General features: G+C 42.2%; 1 protein-coding gene across 1 annotated transcript; it reads right to left on the bottom strand.

Moving 5' to 3' along the window:
- Positions 1-539: 539 nt before the first annotated feature.
- LOC135506966 (uncharacterized) lies at positions 540-15,886 on the bottom strand. The gene is made up of 6 exons (XM_064926407.1): positions 15,395-15,886; positions 14,882-15,024; positions 13,089-13,256; positions 6,445-6,606; positions 4,868-4,979; positions 540-1,953 (listed from the first exon to the last, which is right to left on the bottom strand). The coding sequence occupies exons 1-6, from the start codon at positions 15,675-15,677 to the stop codon at positions 998-1,000; spliced, it is 1,824 nt and encodes a 607-aa protein (XP_064782479.1). The 5' UTR covers positions 15,678-15,886; the 3' UTR covers positions 540-997.
- Between the last annotated feature and the right edge of the window lie 2,730 nt (positions 15,887-18,616).

The raw sequence follows: 18,616 nt of genomic DNA, 5'->3' as shown, positions 1-18,616 counted from the left end.
ATACCTGATTGCACATGGTGAACATTTTAATAGGCTAACTTATTAGTCTTATTACGAGTCGCATGTGAGGTATTTATCATAAATACTCTATATACACGTCAAATATTACTGCCCACTACACAGTCTCTGTCCATCGTGGTTCAGTCCCAGTTACGACCCGGGAAGGAACGGCTCCTGATCTGGGGACAGGTTTTGTGACCAGCTGCTTCAGAGGTCCAGTCTCTCCTACCAGCAACACTGGATATCAGCAGGTTCTCATGGACTGCAGACTGTAAACACAAATTGTACAGAAGAACATAAAGGTTTATATAATAAACTTGACTGTAGACACAAACATGATATTATAAAATGTTAACCACTGTCAAGCCCATCTCTAACACTGTGATTCAGGTACCTAACAATATGGAGCCATCTGAGTTTCTTTCTTTATTTTTTAAACAATCCATGTGTTGATTGAAGAATTAAGTATAAAGTTTTGGTTATACTCATTAGGAAAACCCAGTCATGCAATGATAGAAGAATAAACAAGTCAGTCAGCATGAAGTCAATTTTGTATTTAATTTCAACAAAATGGTCATACACTCACATAGCGTGAAGTACAGTACTTTTATTTCACAAAACAATACATAAGTAAAATAACTTCTCACACACTTGACCTTTTCTGTAAATCTGGTACCCTCACTTTGATAAAAATTAAGTTTAGAATACTTTGTAAAAGGTTCAACATTACATTACACACACCTTCACTCGTTTATGTCAAGTAAACATGAATTAAGGCATGATCATTTCCTCATTATAAAACACCATCAAACAGGGCAAGGTTGTCACTTCATCAGTGAAGCATTTTTACAGACACCATCACATCAACCATCACCATATCATCTCCTCTGCCTCATCACACTCATTCTATCCTCAGTTCACCTCGCCCAGTTCCCTCTATATCCAAAACTAACAGAATGAACTATAAACAAACTATATAGTTCTACATTACATATTACTATACATGGTCCCTGTGCATTTTCTGCTGGTGTATCCTGAGGTAGCTCCTCTCTGAGAACCTCTTCTCGCAGTGTATACAGGCGAATGGCCTCTCTCCCGTGTGGATCTTCAGGTGCATCTTTAGCTGGTGCTGGTGGGAGAACCTCTTCTCACACTGGGGGCAGCTGTAGGGTTTCTCCCCTGTGTGGACTCTCTGGTGCCTCTTCAGGTGGGACGATCGGGAAAAACAGGCCCGGCACAGTTGGCAGCCGAACGGTTTCTCTCCCGTGTGCATCCTCTGGTGGATCTCCACCTGTTGGGGGAAACTAAAGGCTTTCCCACAGAACGAACACCGGAAGCGCTTCTCTTTGGCGCTGCCACCTTTACTGATTCTGTCTTTGATTCGGTCATTTGTCAATGAGTTTGTGTAGCCATTTAATGTTGAGGAACTTGCATTGTCTGAGGTCTGGTTTAACATTAGGAGAGTGTGAGGAGGATGTAGGCCAGGGAGTGTCTGTGTTGTCACAGGGTCCATATTCCAGTTGATAGATCCTATAGAAGACAGGCTGAAGGCAGCACCTGTTAGTGGGGTAACCTGAGGCGCCATCAGTCTCTCTGAATCACAACTATAGGAGCAGGACGGATCATTGCTAGCCAAGTCAATGTCTGTTCTCTCTAGCCGCATACCGACACCTCCCCGTCCATGCAGACCAACTCTACGCATCGCCCTGATCTCAGCCAGTCTGTTGTCATGGAGACTAAGTTCAGTTGCTGTTTTGTGTCCGACTGTTTGTTTCTGGTTAACAGTGTTGATCCCCAGCCCAGAGTTGAGGATGCTGTCCCATCCACTGACCTCCACTATGTCGCCTCTGGTCCTGGCCTGCTCAGTGATGTTATTCCCCAGGTCCTTGGCTGCACCGGTCTGGGAATCCAAGATGGCCACCCAGTCTCCTCTGTTAGCCTCCTGCCAACCACCTGCAGGAAGAGTTTACAAAAGACTTTTCAAACATGGCAGAGAAAATGTAACGTTATGACTATAGCTAAGGTTCCCTGAAGGAGGGAAATGAGGTACATCATACTACGGGGAGTCGGTTGAAGGATCTACAATCATGCCTGAGAAGGTCAATAAAATCTGTGCCTAGCTGGAAGCCCCGCCTTCAACAGATAAGCGTGAGACTCAGATTCATTACTTTATTAACGCTTTTCACCAAGCTCTGGAACGGGCGGCACGGGGCCAAACAGGTGTTCTACCTCATTTCGCTCCTTCAGGGAACAACCGTTATAGTCTTGACATTACGTTTCTTTTCAGTCAGTCAACTTCGGTACAACATACTATGGGGAAATATAATCACGCCCAAGCCGAACCCAACGGATACTAAATAAAACGGCCCATGACAGACCACCTAGACCTGACCACGCTAGATGGGGCAGTCCAGATGATGTACACAGGGCGTCCTGCCTGGTTACTTCCCGTCACAGCAGTAAGCACACTGTGGGCTACACTGGGAGCTGTGACATCTACGCAATAAAATATCACGTGTGTGGTGATGCCCAACTCGCCACAGCACAAATATCTCCTATAGTTAACCCTTTAAACAACACCCAAATGAGTTCCCCAAGGCGAACTGAGTACAGGGAGGGTGTACAGATAACACGTGGAAGTCCCCAACACATTCAGCCGAAACCATGAGCAGGGAGGTGTTTTAGGAGAGGATCTTCTGATCCATCAACTCCAAAGGCTGAAAGGGGGCCGCACATAGTGCCTCTAAAACTAGCTTCAAGTCCCATGTGGGAAAATAGGTTTAGAGACCGGTCTGAGACGATGTACATCTTTCAGGAAATGCACAACCAGGAGGTGGGCCCCCATTGACGCTCCGTCAATTCCCACAACACTGAGATAACGGCCATGTACACTTTTAACGTGGAGAATACTCGCCCCTTCTCAAAAATCTCCTGTATTAACATAAGGATGTCCCTCACAGAGCACTGAAAAGGAACAAGTCCTTTATCTTGGTAACAGAGCTCAAACACTTGCCACGTATACGCATACAGCCCTCTCGTGGAAGGCGCCCTTGTAAACGCCATCAGATTGGCCCTCTCAGGGGCCAGGCCCATAGGACCCAAATCTCCGGCCAAACGTGCCTGGTACTTCCCACCAAACCTTGATGTCTTCTGACGCGGGGTGAACACGGCCACTTCACCTCCAAACGCATAGCCACCTTGCGGCACAGTTCTATGAACAATGCGTTGGATACCAGGGTTTCCCCCGCTACGTGAGCGTGAGGTGGCTGTCCGAGAACTAAGTCCTTTTCGTCACCCGGGAAACCCCCGGAGCTGTCCAGAGACACCAAGTCATCATCCGAACCTGGGCACTGTATGTCACCGTAGTAAACTGAACCAGCTGGCTCACCATCTCCCTGCTGGGAGGCTAGTTTCACCTGTTTCCGACAACAGCCTAAAGTGCCTCTCCGCTTCCTGCACCTCGTTTCCAACAGAAAGTTGCCATCAGAAACACCAAGCTTCCTCAAGAATGCTACACGTCTTTCCAGGGAGTTTGCATGCAGTATGTGGCAATGCGGCTTGGAACTGGCCGCCCCGAGACAAACTATACTATAACCGCATGATCACGACCCCGGCTAAGACATCGTCATCTTGATCGATTTCTTACTCATTACTCCAGCAAACTGAAGAATAAGGAACTGTTTGATAAGGAAACTTATGATAACAAATAACTTCCGTACACAACGTCCAGGGGGTGAGCACGCTCTGCCACTATGGGACAGTTTAGTTGGCGCAACGTAAGAGTCTCGTTTTCCAATTATTTGTTTTAGTAGCTTGAATCATTCCTGTTCACAAGATGAAGAGCGGGATAGTTGAAGGAATGCCTTGTCAGGGCTGATTGTAGATCCTTCAACTGAATTCGCAAGAGAGCGACTCCACCATAGTGTGTTGAACCGAAGTTGACTGACTAAGGGGACTCATTAAATGTTTTGAGTCAATTACCTGGTCAAGGTTATACATTGTGTTTTTGTATGCAAACATAAGTCGAGGACATTATCACATTTATACAACGGGTTACCAACATATTCAAATAACAATTAACATATTTTCATAACTTTTTTTATTTGGATCAATTTATTCAAACATTTCATCCTTCCACAAGACATAGTCCAGACACATCTGGGGTTGCTATCCAAGCGGGCTGGTCGTTTGTTCTATTGGTTCAGTTGCTAGAGACGTGACCCAGTCGTTTGTTCTAAATGTTCCATTGCCATACTGGCTGGCAACGTTGTTATCCCTTGCTTGCTAGCTAGCCAACTATGGCTAATTTACAGTCAAATCAAACAGTGCAGGCAGGATAACAACAGTAGTTGTATTTGCATTTGTTTATGCTGTCTTTTAGTGACATTTATTTGGATACATCCATAACAATGAGCTAATGAGGCACGATTTCGCCTGGCATAGAAAATGTGCTCACTCTAGTTAAAAAAAGTATTAATGATTTCGACTAGCTGAGAAACGCTGCCTGCCTGTCTCTTGTCCCGACTCGTTCATTACTATGGGACAGTTAGTGATAGAATTTGAATATTGAAACAATATTCAAATCTCCGCTGTTGAAAACTAAATGTTAGTCTACAAGAAACGTGAGATAATGTCTAGATGCTTTTTATAGTGGAGATCAAGTTTATAACTTCCCTGCCTGGGCTGATGAGACAGTGGATTGCGCAGTCAGATGGAACAGACTAAATAGGCATTTTAACGTCATAGAATTAGCCGGTAGTAACTTGTGGAATAGACACCGTCTAGAAGAAAGAATAATAACCAGGCTTATCACTATTCCCATTGAAGATCTATTACTGTATGTAGGCTATATGTATTTCTCCCTTACCTTGCTCCCCCATCTTTAGTCCACTCAGCAGATCAATGTTCTCTGGTCCGTCTTCTATTGTCTCCTCTTTGACTAGCAGCAGATCAGGCTTCCCATCCTCCATGTCTACTGACTGTAAGAGATACAGAGTGAGAGGATGTTGGATCAAGAAATCTGATATGAGCACCCTGCTATGGAGCATCTTCTGATTGGGTAATGAGGGATTGCTATGAGTACTATGCAAACATGTTAGTTGATTTTATACTAAGCAAATGTGTTAATTGATTTGACTACTTGACACTCTTTAAAATGGTTTGATAATTGAAAAGGCATGGTCCCAAACCTCAGACAAAATTAACTAAGACCTGGGCATGTATCCACAAAGAGTAGAAGTGTTGATCTAGGATCAGGTCCCGTATCCACAAAGCATCTCAGAACAGGTCCTAGGAATTCTGCTAAAACCAGTTTAAGACAAAAAATAACTCCCAGCTCAGAGTAGGTTTTAGGATGATGTTTAGCCACTGCCCAAACAAACACTGAGCCAGGAGTAAAATCAACTATGAAACGTTTCTCAGCTGGTAATCACGACAGTTCGAGGCACTGCAAAGGAAAGATGGTGATGAGGCCCATTGACATTGGTTATTCCCCATCATTTGCAACAATCACAATGAGGCATCGCCAGCTGTGAACTCTATAGCACGCCTCAGACAACCATGTTGAATGTGACTGTGCATCTTAATGTTGCCATGGTAAAACGTTTGATACTGTATAATTTCGCCTGACACGATCAATTCTCTTAATTATCGGCATGCATACACTTTTTTTTCTTTTTTTTAAACCAATTCTGATGGTTGTTAAAGGCAGAATTTTGACAATATTACCGTTATCAACACACTCTTCACTCCCGTTTAACAACTTGAAATTGTTTGAAAGGTCTATCATTTTCATCAAACACATTCATAGGCAGGCCAATTTTGGCATCTTTTTGAACAACGTGATATTGCGCTCCAAAGGGATAACTTGAAATAGCATAATGTAGGTCATTAAGAAAAAAAATCGATAGAAAAACATGTTTATTTATTTGCCTATTTGTCATAAGTATTTAGGCATATCATGTGAAATAGGAACTCATGTGAAATCATTGTCAAAGGCACAAGAGATACTGCTGCATGTAGATTTAGATTATTTATGGATCGAATATATAGAATTATCAAAACATTTGAACAAAGCAATTGCATGTGACGCAGGAACCACCAACTCGCTGCATTTTTCTATTATCAAGACAATTGCTGGTAACTCTTAACGGGCTAGGACAGCTCATGAGGTGTTCTAAATATCTGTCTACTAGGTGTGACTAAAGAGGCTTCATGCATAGATTTTCTTTTTACCCATAAGAGTAGAATGTTTCTATTCTCAGCATTTACGACCAATTTTCTCCTCTGAGACGCTTTGTGAATACGGGCCCAGGTCACCTGTCTACATAGTCCTATTCGTTATGATCGAAAACTGATCCTAGATCAGCACTCCTACTCTGAGAGGCTTTGTGGATACGGGCCCTGACCTAATACCATTCAGACAGTAGTTTACAGTGGACTCACCTCAGTGAGACTGTGTGTGTTCCTGTGCTGCTCAGCTGGTGCCTCTTTAGGTGCAGGAGGAGGTGTAGTCTGGTTGTCCATGACCATGTTTCCCTCAGGGTTCCCCAGACTCTCCCCAGACCCCTCCTCCTTCACCAGCAGCTCATCTGGACCCTCCTCCTCCTGGAAGTGAGAGGTGATACAGATTACATAAACACACTCCTTCAGGTACGTGCGCACACAGATAATAAACACTTTAAGCAGAGTGTTTACCCATCCTTATGCTTATAAATTGCTGTCGGTGTATGCAGAATAGGGTGAGATCAGATGTGATGTATGCTAAAAGAATCAATGAAACTCCTAGAATGCCCAAGAACACAAAGGTAACATGCCTAAATGACTACAGACCCGAAGCACTCACGTCCGTAGCCATGAAGTGCATTGAAAGGTTGGTAATGGCTCACATCAACACCATTATCCCAGAAACCCTAGACCCAAAATAATTTGCATACCGCCCAAACAGATCCACAGATGATGCAATCTCTATTGCACTCCACACTGTCCTTTCCCACCTGGACAAAAGGAACACCTATGTGAGAATGCTATTCATTGACTACAGCTCAGCGTTCAACACTATAGTACCCTCAAAGCTCATCACTAAGCTAAGGAACCTGGGACTAAACACCTCCCTCTGCAACTGGATCCTGGACTTACTGACGGGCCACCCCCAGGTAGTGACGGTAGGTAGCAACACATCTGCCACGCTGATCAGTCTGACTGAAGTCCATCATTAAGTATGCAGACGACACAACAGTGGTAGGCCTGATTAAAGACAACGACGAGACCGCCTAGGGAGGGAGGTCAGAGACCTGGCCAGGTGATGCCATAATAACAACCTATCACTCAACATAACCAAGACTAAGGAGATGATTGTGGACTACAGGAAAAGGAGGACCGAGCACGCCCCCATTCTCATCGACGGGGCTGTAGTGCAGCAGGTTGAGAGCTTCAAGTTCCTTGGTCTCCACATCAACAACAAACTAGAATGGTCCAAACACACCAAGACAGTTGTGAAGAGGGCACGACAACAAAGCCTATTTTCCCCCTCAGGAAACTAAAAAGATTTGGCATGGGTCCTGAGATCCTCAAAAGGTTCTACAGCTGCAACATCGAGAGCATCCTGACTGGTTGCATCACTGCCTGGTACGGAAATTGCTCGGCCTCTGACCGCAAGGCACTTACAGAGGGTAGTGCGTACTGCCCAGTACATCACTGGGGCTAAGCTGCCTGCTATCCAGGACCTCTACACCAGGCGGTGTCAGAGGAAGGCCCTAAAAATTGTCAAAGACCCCAGCCACCCCAGTCATGACTGTTCTCTATAGTACCGCATGACAAGCGGTATCGGAGTGCCAAGCCTAGGACAAAAAGGCTTCTCAACAGTTTTTACCCCCAAGTCATAAGACTCCTGAACAGGTAATCAAATGGCTACCCGGGCTATCTGCATTGTATCCCACCCGCCAACCCCTCTTTTACGCTACTGCTACTCTCTGTTCATCATATATGCATAGTCACTTTAACCATATCTACATGTACATACTACCTCCATCAGCCTGACTAACCGGTGTCTGTATGTAGCCTTGCTACTGTATATAGCCTGTCTTTTTACTGTTGTTTTAAATCTTTACCTATTGTTCACCTAATACCTTTTTTGCAATATTGTTTAGAGCCTGTAAGTAAGCATTTCACTGTTAGGTCTACACCTGTTGTATTCGGCACACGTGACAAACTTTGATTTGATTTGACAACATTTTGTTGTGTTACAGCCTGAATTCAAAATGGATTAAATATTTTTTCCCTCAACCATCTACACACAATACCCCATTAGTACTGCACGGTACACCGAAATCTCAGAACTTTTCTGACACACACAAAAAAATAATAAACAGTCCGGCACTACAATTTGTTACGTCCGGTACTTCTGTCAAATGTGTCTCACGTGATTGAGAGGATCAAGTCAGCACAGCCTCATTATAGCGCAAAGAGCCTCGTCCACGTATTCATTGCTAAAGTGCATTAACTTATGCTGCACAGAAGTTAACACACTTGAATAATGCACCATGGCATGTAGAAATGTTTAAACTGTTCATTACAGTTCACAAAACAATGTCTAAACACGTTTACAATGCAAGACGATACTTACACTCGTTTCTAACATGGAAGTTCAGCATTCCTGAACAGTACCATCACAAAAGTCAGAATAAATGTATATTTAACTTACTTTACCTGTTGTCCTCTGATTTTGTCCTTATGTAGGAGGTAATCTGAGACAAAATATCCACAGGGAAGAGTTATTAGCCCAACTTTCAGTATGCTGGTTTATGGTTGGTATTACCGGTTTTTCATTTCAATACAGATGTAAATTTGCACATGACAAACACTTGCACAATATGGCCGAGCATAACCGAACCACAGCTGATTGCGAGGAGACTATGTTCGGTTACATTCAGCTATTGTTGACATATTGTTCATCAGGTGCAATGTGGTAAGAGATTGAAAATACAATTCATTTTATTCAATATTCTGGCTTGTAGAGACTACTGCATCTTTTGTAGGGCGACTTCAGTCAGACTGATAAGCCATGGAGTAACCATGGCAACAACCTGATGTTTAGACAAGGTAGAGTCCAGCTTTAATTAAGCTACATTTCCTTGCTAGCTTACAGCTGAGTTCACTACCCTAGTTCTTAGTTTGTGATATGCAAACCATGATGCAAAATATGCTGATTTCAAAGACGATTGTCACCAAAAACGTTATTAAATTCACTTTGTCTCCCTCGCCAACAAAAACAAATTAACTTGTCTTCCATCCTTTGCCTCCCATCTGGTTTTCACTCGATTTCATAGCAACAAACTCAGATTTCAGCCACATTCTGCCTCGCGAATGACATTAATTCCTTAGACAGTGCACACTTTTATAAAAGAAGAGTGCTTCTTCTATGCAAATGTTGTTAATCAGTACAATAAAATAAGTCTTAAATGGAAAGGAAAATATAGGCATTCACCTACATTGTGAATAGACTTAGGCTACATCTTGATTAACCCAGTGTATCAACACAGATTTTCCATTCAAATAAATTATTACCATTATGTTGTTTTCTAGTTAGATTGGTATTTTTTGTGTGAATATTATACAATTTGAATATAATGTAATGATATTGAACTCAAAAGATGCCCAACGATTGAACAGAGCAGTATCTAAATTTATCTGACTGGATCATGTGCCATTCTGTGTCTTTGGCAAATACACCTTTTTTTTGTGGTATCGTTTTGGTGTCAAGTATCGTGATACTAAACCTGGTATCAATATCAAAATCAAAATTCAGGTATCGTGACAACACTCAACCCCATAATGACAAAGTGAACACTTGTTTTTAGAAATTTTGGCACATTTATTGAAAATAAAATACAGATATCTAATTTAAATAAGTATGCACATCTCTGAGTCAATACATGTTAAAATAATGTACTGAGTCTCACACCTGGACTGTACAATACTTCCACATTTATTTTAAAATGTCTTCAAGCTCTGTCAAGTTGGTTGTTGATCATTAATCAACAGGTGGGTCTAATCCTGGAGGCTGATTGTTTAAAACCGCATTCCAGGCTGTGTCTATTTCACAAATTACCACCGGCTAAAACTATGACGTTTAAAATGCCTATTTACGCTGTTCCAGCTCACTGCACAATCCACTGTCTCATCAACTCAGCCAGACAATTTAGGAACTTGATCTCTACTGTAAAAAGCATCTAGACATTACCTTCCATTTCTTTTAGACTAGCAATTGGTTTTCAATAGCGGAGATTTTAATAAACCTTGCTGTCTGTCTCTGACATTTGCAACATTGTTTCAGTATTGAAATTCGATCTCCAGCCGTCCCATAGTAATGAACAAGTAGGGTTCGGGAGTCAAGATGAGACAGGCAGGGAGCTTTACTCAGCCAGTCGAAATCATGAATCAGACTATTTCTTATGGATATATATAGTGTACAAAGAAATGCCAATAGAAAACAGGTCAAACTAAACAAGGTGCAGCAAGTTTGCAATCTTTCCAGCTTCAGTTTGAAGTGATTGTGTTGTTGGCTAGCTCCTCTGAACAAGTGAGCACATTTTCTATGCCAGGTGAAATCGCGCATCATGAGCTCATTGTTATGGATGATTCCAAATAAATGTCACTAAAAGACAGCTTATGCAAATGAAGCGACTTTGTTGTTACGCTGGCTGCATTGTTTGATGTGACTAAGTTAGCCGTAGTTGGCTAGCTAGCAAGCAAGAGATGATAACGTTGAAAATATGAAGAGTGGTAGGTGATGTGGTATTGGATTTGCCACAAACATAACATAATTGAGGGCATAAAGTTAAGCCACATTTTTTGCAGTTTTAATTTAGTCCCTTATTGGAAACAGGATGCATGTTTTGGAATATTTTGTATTCTGACCAGGATTTTTTTTTTTTTACTCTGTCATTTAGGTTAGTATTGCGGAATAACTACGTTGTTAATCCATCCTCAGTTCTCCTATCCCAGCCATTAAACTGTAACTGTATTAAAGTCACCATTGGCCTCGAGGTTTCCTTCCTCTCCGGCAACTGAGTTAGGAAGGACACATGTATCTTTGCAGTGACTGGGTGTATTGATACATCATCCAAACTTCACCACGCTCAAAGGGATATTCAATGTTTTTACCCTTCTACCAATAGGTGCTCTTCTTTGCGAGGCATGGAAAACCTCCCAGGTTTTTGTGGTTGAATCTGTGTTTGAAGTTTACTGCTCGACTGAGTGACCTTACAGATAATTGTACTGGGTACAGAGAAGAGGTAGTCATTCAAAAAACATGTTAAAATCTATTATTGAGCATAGAGTGAGCATGCAACTTCCATGTCTTGTTAAGGTTTACTCCTGAATGTATTTAGGCTTGCCATAAGAAAGGGTTTGAATACTTATTGAATCAAGACATTTCAGCTTTTCATTTTTAATTCATTTGTAAAAATGTCAACATAATTCCACTTTGACATTATGGAGTATTGTGTGTAGGCCAGTGACACAATCTCAATTTAAACAATTTTAAATTCAGTCTAACACAACAAAATTAGGAAAAAGTGAAGGGGTGAGAATACTTGCTGAAGGCATTGTACCTGTCTCAACAAAAACTCTGCATGAACTTGATAAACTGCATTCATTTTCTCATAAAGTGTCTTGGGAAAAAATTAAGTAGTTGAATGGAAGTAATGAAATAGGCATTTGTGACCATCATATAGCCTACATAGTACAAACACTATGTAACAGACTTTAGGCTTTTATATATATATATATCTCACACAACGTTTGGATGCAATATTCTATCCAGGAATATTCAACACTGAAATATGTTACCCTTGTTATTACAAATGCACCTGTGGATCTTTTCTGCTGACAACACTGAAAAGTAATCTTTGTGTTTAATGCAGGGTTTGATCTAAAGGTCAGAAGCTATCTTGTGGAATGGTTACTTTCTATGTTATAGAGTGGAATGGTTTTTCAACTGGTGTATCCTGAGGTAGCTCCTCTCTGAGAACCTCTTGCTGCCGTGCGTACATGTGAACAACCTTTCTCTCATGTGGACCTTCAGGTGTATCTTCAGCGGGTTCTGGTGGGAGAACCTCTTCTCACACTACGGCAGCTGTAGAGTTCTCCCCTGTGTGGACCCTCTGGTGCCTCTTCAGGCTGTACGAGTGGGAGAAGCGCATATGACACTGGGTACAGCTGAAGGGTTTCACCCCTGTGTGGACCCTCTGGTGGATCTTAAGGTTGCCAGCCTGGGCGAAGCGCATGTGACACTGGGTACAGCTGAAGGGTTTCTCCCCTGTATGGACCCTCTGATGGGTCTCTACATTCTGGAGGCAGCTGAAACCTTTGTTACAGGACATGCAGAGGAACCGTTTCTCTTTACCGTTGCCTGATGTTGCTCCCCCTCCCTGAGCCTTGGCTCTTTGGTCCTTTGAGTTCAATACTTGATCGAAAACAAAGCGGCTGTGTGAATCGGAAGGCCCCATCGACGTGGACACTCTGTCGCGATCCCTGAGAATGTGTAAAGGGGACTGGGTCGCAACATTTGGATTAGTCTCTAAGCTTTCCCTGTAATCTAAGACATCTCTACCTTGTGAGTGTCCTTCTCCTAATTGAGTCTTGTCTGCATTCAGTGTCAGAGGAACATCGTCCTCCATTTTCACAGTCACTTCGTCTACGACCATAACTACCCCTTTCTTATCGAGGCACCCTTCAGAGTATACACTACTACTGTACTGGTTCCAGTCCCCTTTAGACAGATCAGTCTGTCTCTCTAAACCCAAGGGCATGTTGACAGGTTCCATCTCTGGGGTGTAAAAACAAGACAGATCATCAACACCAGTGTCTAACGTATCACCATCTTCACGGGAATTAACCGTCCTCTGGCTCTGGTGAAATACCGGTAAATACTCGGAGTCAATAGCAGGAGGACAGCCCAGTCTCCCCCGCCCTAGTCTCTCTGGGTCTGATCTGTGGTCAGATCCTGTGTGTAAGAGCCTGTGTGTTACAGTTATAGTCTTGGTGTCTGTCTCTGACTTGAGGAATGCGTTCGGCGTTCCACTGACCTCCATGATGCTACGTTGGGTATTGGGCGGCGCTGGGGCGTTGGTGGTAGGGACCTCAGTGGCTACATAGGGCGCTCCAGTCTGGATCTCTCTGCTGTGTCGTGGGTCCTCCTCTCTTTCAGATCTCTCCTGCTTGACCCCAGGACCAGCAGCCTCTGCATCTACAGACTGACACAAGAAGAGAGGTTATTACCTGTGCATGAGTTGAATTGGATAACAATGTCATAGGGAAGTCTCACAAGCTCTACTTTCGTCCCTTCCCTATATCGGCATTGAACATGTCACCCTCCCTAGGAGAGGGGGTGACCCTGACAACTTATTATTAAAATGAGAGGCCGTCTGGATCGTTTTTGCTATCCATTGTAAATAAAGTTTGTAAGCCTATGTCGCCAAATTACACTACATGGTCAAAAGTATGTGAACACCCCCTTCAAATTTGTGATTTGGCTATTTCAGGCAAACCCGTTGCTGATAGGTGTATACAATCAAGCACAAGGCCATACAATCTCTATAGGCAAACATTGGCAGTAGAATGGCCCGTACTGAGCTCAGGCCACACAAGCTCACAGAACTGGACCGCCGAGTGCTCAAGCTCGTTGCGCGTAATAATCGTCTGTTCTCGGCTGTAACACTCAATACCAAGTTTCAAACTGCATCTGGAAGCAACGTCGGCACAAGAACTGTTTGTCGGGAGCTCCATGAAATGGGTTTCCACACAAGCCTAAGATCACAATTCTGAATGTCAAGCGTCAGCTGGAGTGGTGTAAGGCTCACCACCATTGGACTCTGGAGCAGTAGAAAAGCGTTCTTTGGAGTGATGAATCACGCTCCACCATCTGGCAGTCAAACGGAAGAATCTGGGTTTGGCGGATGCCAGCAGAATGCTACCTGCCCGAGTGCATAGTGCCAACTGTAAAGTTTGGTGGATGAGTAATAATGGTCTGGGGCTGTTTTTTCATGGTTTGGGCTGGGCCCCTTAGTTCTGGTGAAGGGAAATCTTAACGCTACAGTATACAATGACATTCTACATTATTCTTTGCTTCCAACTTTTGTGGCAACAGTTTGGGGAAGGCCCTTTCCTGATTCAGCATGACAATGCCCCTGTGCACAAAGCGTAGTCCATGCGGAAATGGTTTGTCGAGATTGGTGTGGAAGAACTCGACTGGCCTGCACAGAGCCCTGACCTCAATACCATTTTACACCTTTGAAATTAACTGGAACGCCGACTGTGAGCCAGGCCTAATCACCCAACATCACTAATGCTCGTGGCTGAATAGAAGTAAGTCCCTGCAGCAATGTTCCAACATCTAGTGGAAAGTCTTCCCGGAAGAGTGGAGGCTGTTATAGCAGCAAAGGGGGGACCAACTCCATATTAATGCCCATGATTTTGGAATGAAATGTTCAACAAGCAGGTGTCCACACACTTTTGTAGTTTATATCTATGATCATATGTAATCCATTCATGCTTTATAAAAATCATATTTTATTTATATCTGTAAATTAACCAATGAAATCAAACCACAGCTGGCTATGATTACAGACACTTGCGTGTGTCCTTTCAAACTCTAAACTAGTGACCTGCACTGTCATTATGAAGACAGCTTGGCTGTTGAAACGTTACAAAATTATTGCATCTGAGCTCCTAGTGTGTGCGGCAGTCCTTTTCTTTTTCAAGTGTCACAATCTCCCTCCGCTATGACAGATAAATTAAGATGTACATGTGAGTAGTCTTTCTGAAATAAACTGGCTACATTTGTTGGACTGTCATTTTTATGTAACACTATTACACTAACCTCTATCACAATAATGTTCTTGGTTGAGGTTACACTCCCCTCATCAACAGTGATTGGTTGGTCATCTCTCCATGTATTGTGTCCCACTGGCTTCACAAAGCTCCTGTGGCCTTCAGTGAGATGTCCTTCACTTGAGAGAGTCACTGGGGGAAAAGAGGTGGTTAGGTTAGCTACTGTCAATGCTCAATGGTATATTGTACACTATTGACACTGTCTAGAATTGACAAGGATGTACGGTAACACTTTACATAACTTCTTAATATACTATTTATAGATCGATTGATTATGTTCCATGCATCATATTGTTTTCAATTAGTACATCATAGGAAATGCTGTAAATTAAGAATCTGGTTAGAATATGATATTTTATCTGTATGATAGATAGTTAAGAAATCAGGGGAATTATTGCATCCTATGCAAAAACTGACCAAGACCCAATTTTGGTTAACACATCTAAAGTCACACATGGCAGATGGGAACGGGGCGACAGGCTGCGTCTTCTGCAAAATGTACCTCTTGCCATTCCTCTGTATTGGTCGAGGATCTTGACACTACTGGGACGACTGGCGAGGACGCGCTCTTGCGTTGTCCTCTCTGCGCGCTCCCTTGCCACCTTCAGTTCTTGTAGCTGTAGTTTCCTCCGCAATGCCCTGTTTTCTTTCTGGCTTTGAGTTATTTCCAAACGAAACACTGCATAGTCGTCGTCTACGAGTTTACAGATTTCTGCTACGGCTGCATTCGCTAGCACCTCCATGATGGAGGCTATTTGCGTGTGAAAAACCATACAGTTAGCCATCGTTAGCTAGCTAACAGTAGATAACATATATCAAACAAGTCCCGTCTCCAACGCGAACTAAACACTGCCTGGGGAAATAATGTGATGCTGTGCAGTAAAATTAATCATATTTTGAGTTACATTATGTTAATAAACGTCTAAATAACGACAATAAAACGCTAACGTGGAAATTATTATAAGTCAATGTTCATTTCCGTATAAACTGAAGAGAAAGGATCTTATTTGTTGTCGTCATAGCTCATAGGGTGTGGTTAAATGAAACATTTGTGTACTGTTTGAATTACGGTACAACTTATATTACATAAATCTCCTATGATCAATATCTTTCAAGATGGCGCAGACTTGTATAGAAAGAACAGTGTGTTAGCAATAATAGAGTAGAAGAATAAGGTCATTATTTATTTACAACACTATGTAAGGTAAATATTCAACTATACTTGTTCTTGCCGAGATCCTTATGGTAATTATTACAATGCAGTGCCTTGCATAAGCATTCAACCCCCCTTAAACTTCTACATTTTGTGTTACAACCTGGAATTGAAATGGATTTAATTGTAATTTGTCAACAGTTTATTGAAAATACTCTGTCAAAGTGGAACAAAAATTCTAAAATAGTTTGAAGATGAATGAATGAACTAAAACATGAACTAGAACTATGAACTAAAACACTAATATACCTTGATTACATAAGTATTCACCCCCCTGAGTAAATACTTGTTAGAAACACCTTTGGTAGTGATTACCGTGTTGAGTCTTCTTGGGTAAGTCTCTAGAGAGCTTTGCACACCTGTAGGCTATTGTGCAATATTTGCCCAATATTCTTTTAAATTCTTCAACCTCTGTCAAAGTGTTGGGGATCGTGGCTTGATAGCAATTTACAGATCTTGCCCTCGATTTTCAAGCTGATTTAGGTAAAAAATGTAACTTGGCCACTCAGGAACGTTCGTCTTCTTGGTAAGCAACTTAGATTTGGCTTTGTGTCGTATGTCATTATCCTGCTGAAAGATGAATTCCTCTGAGTGTCTGGTGTAAAGCAGACTGAAGCAGGTTTTCCTCTAGGATTTTGTCTGTGCTAGCTCCATCCTTTTTCTTTTCATCCTGAAAAATCCCAGCGTTTTCCGATGTCAATCATACCCATACCATGATGCAGCCACCACCATGCTTGAAAATAAGGAGGCAGTTCCTCAGTCATGTGTTCTGTTGTATTTTCCCCAAACATAAGGCTTTGCATTTAGGCAAAAAAAGTGTATTCCTTTGCTGTGTTTTTTTGCATTATTACTTTTAGTGCGTTGTTGCATACAAGATTCATGTTTTGGAATATTTGTATTCTTTTCATTCTGTCATTTAGGTGGAGTCAGTACAGTGTTGATCCATCCTCAATTCTCCCATCTCAGCCATTAAACTCACCGATGGCCTCATGGTAACATCCCTGAGCAGTTTCATTCCTGTCCTGCAGCTCAGTTCAGAAGGATGACTATCTTTGATGTGTCTGGGTGGTTTAATACATAAACCACACCATAATTATTAACTTGACCATGCATAAAGAGACATTCCATATCGGATGTGTTATTGTTACCCATCTACCAATCTCTGCCCTTCTTTGAGTCTTTTCGAAAAGCTCCCTGGTCTTCATAATTGAATCTGTGCTTGAAATGCAATACTTGACTGAGGGATTAGATTTATTTATTGATTTTTTGATTAGATTGTTGATGAAAAATTATTATTAAATCCATTTAAATTTGTTCGAAACAAAATTAGGAAAAGCCTAAAGGGGGGTGAATGTTTAGTTGACCCCTTACATCGCTACAAGTTACCACAAAAATATGCAGAACATTTGATGGTATTGTATAATTCTGATATTAAAATACCAACACAACAGGGTAGAAGGAAGCATAACAGGGTAGAACTAACACCAATAATGAATACATGATATGAAATTAAATAACTTTTTACATCTTTACTGAACAAAAATAAACGCAACATGCAACAGTTTCAAAGATTTTACTGAGTTGTAGTTGATATAAGGAAATCATGGATCAGAAAACCAGTCAGTATCTGTTGTGACCACCATTTGCCTCATGCAGCGCAACACATCTCCTTTGCATAGAGTTGTTCAAGCTGTTGATTGTGGCCTGTGGAATGTTGTCCTGCTCCTCTTTAATGGCTGTGCGAAGTTGCTAGATATTGGTAGAAACTGGAACACGCTGTCGTACATGTTGATCCTAAGCATCCCAAACATGCTCAATGGGTGATGTGTCTGGTGAGTATACAGGCCATGGAAGAACTGGGACATTTCCAGGTTCCAAGAATTGTGTACAGATCCTTACGACATGGGGCCGTGCATTATTATGCTGAAACATGACGTAAAGGCGACAGATGAATGGCACCACAATGGGCCTCAGGATCTCATCACGGTATCTCTGTGCATTCAAATTGCCACAGATAAAATTCAATTGTGTTCGTTGTCCGTAGCTTATGCCTACCGCCACCATGGGGTACTCTGTTCACAACGTTGACATCAGCAAACCACTCACCCACACGATGCCATAAACGTGGTCGGCGGTTGTGAGGCCGGTTGGACGGACTTCCAAATTCTCGGAAACAACGTTGGACGCGGCTTATGGTAGAGAAATGAACATTCAATTCTATGGCAACAGCTCTGGTGGACATTCCATCAAAAATTGTGACATCTGTGACATTGTGTTGAGTGACAAAACTGTACATTTCAGAGTGGCCTTTTATTGTCCCCAGCACAAGGTGCAACTGTGTAATGATCATGCTGATTATCTTGGAAAAGGAGAAATGGTCAATAACTGGGATGTAAACATTTGTGCACAACATTTGTGCAAAATAAGCTTTTTGGGTGAATGTAACATTTCTGGGATCTTTTATTTCAGCTGATGAAACATGGGACAAACACTAAATGTTGCATTATATAT

The sequence above is a fragment of the Oncorhynchus masou genome, chromosome 20 (genome assembly GCF_036934945.1).
Source record: "Oncorhynchus masou masou isolate Uvic2021 chromosome 20, UVic_Omas_1.1, whole genome shotgun sequence".
Taxonomy (NCBI): domain Eukaryota; kingdom Metazoa; phylum Chordata; class Actinopteri; order Salmoniformes; family Salmonidae; genus Oncorhynchus; species Oncorhynchus masou.
The sequence above is the reverse complement of the archived record's forward strand: the minus strand, read 5'-3'. Positions and strand labels throughout refer to the sequence as shown.

Excerpts from the sequence above, each read along its gene's own strand:
- LOC135506966 (XM_064926407.1), bottom strand. The coding sequence starts at position 15,677 with ATGGCTAACTGTATGGTTTTTCACACGCAAATAGCCTCCATCATGGAG. Across the intron at positions 13,257-14,881 it reads AGAACATTATTGTGATAGAG|TCTGTAGATGCAGAGGCTGC; the intron begins GTTAGTGTAATA and ends TTCTTGTGTCAG. Across the intron at positions 4,980-6,444 it reads ACACACACAGTCTCACTGAG|TCAGTAGACATGGAGGATGG; the intron begins GTGAGTCCACTG and ends TATCTCTTACAG.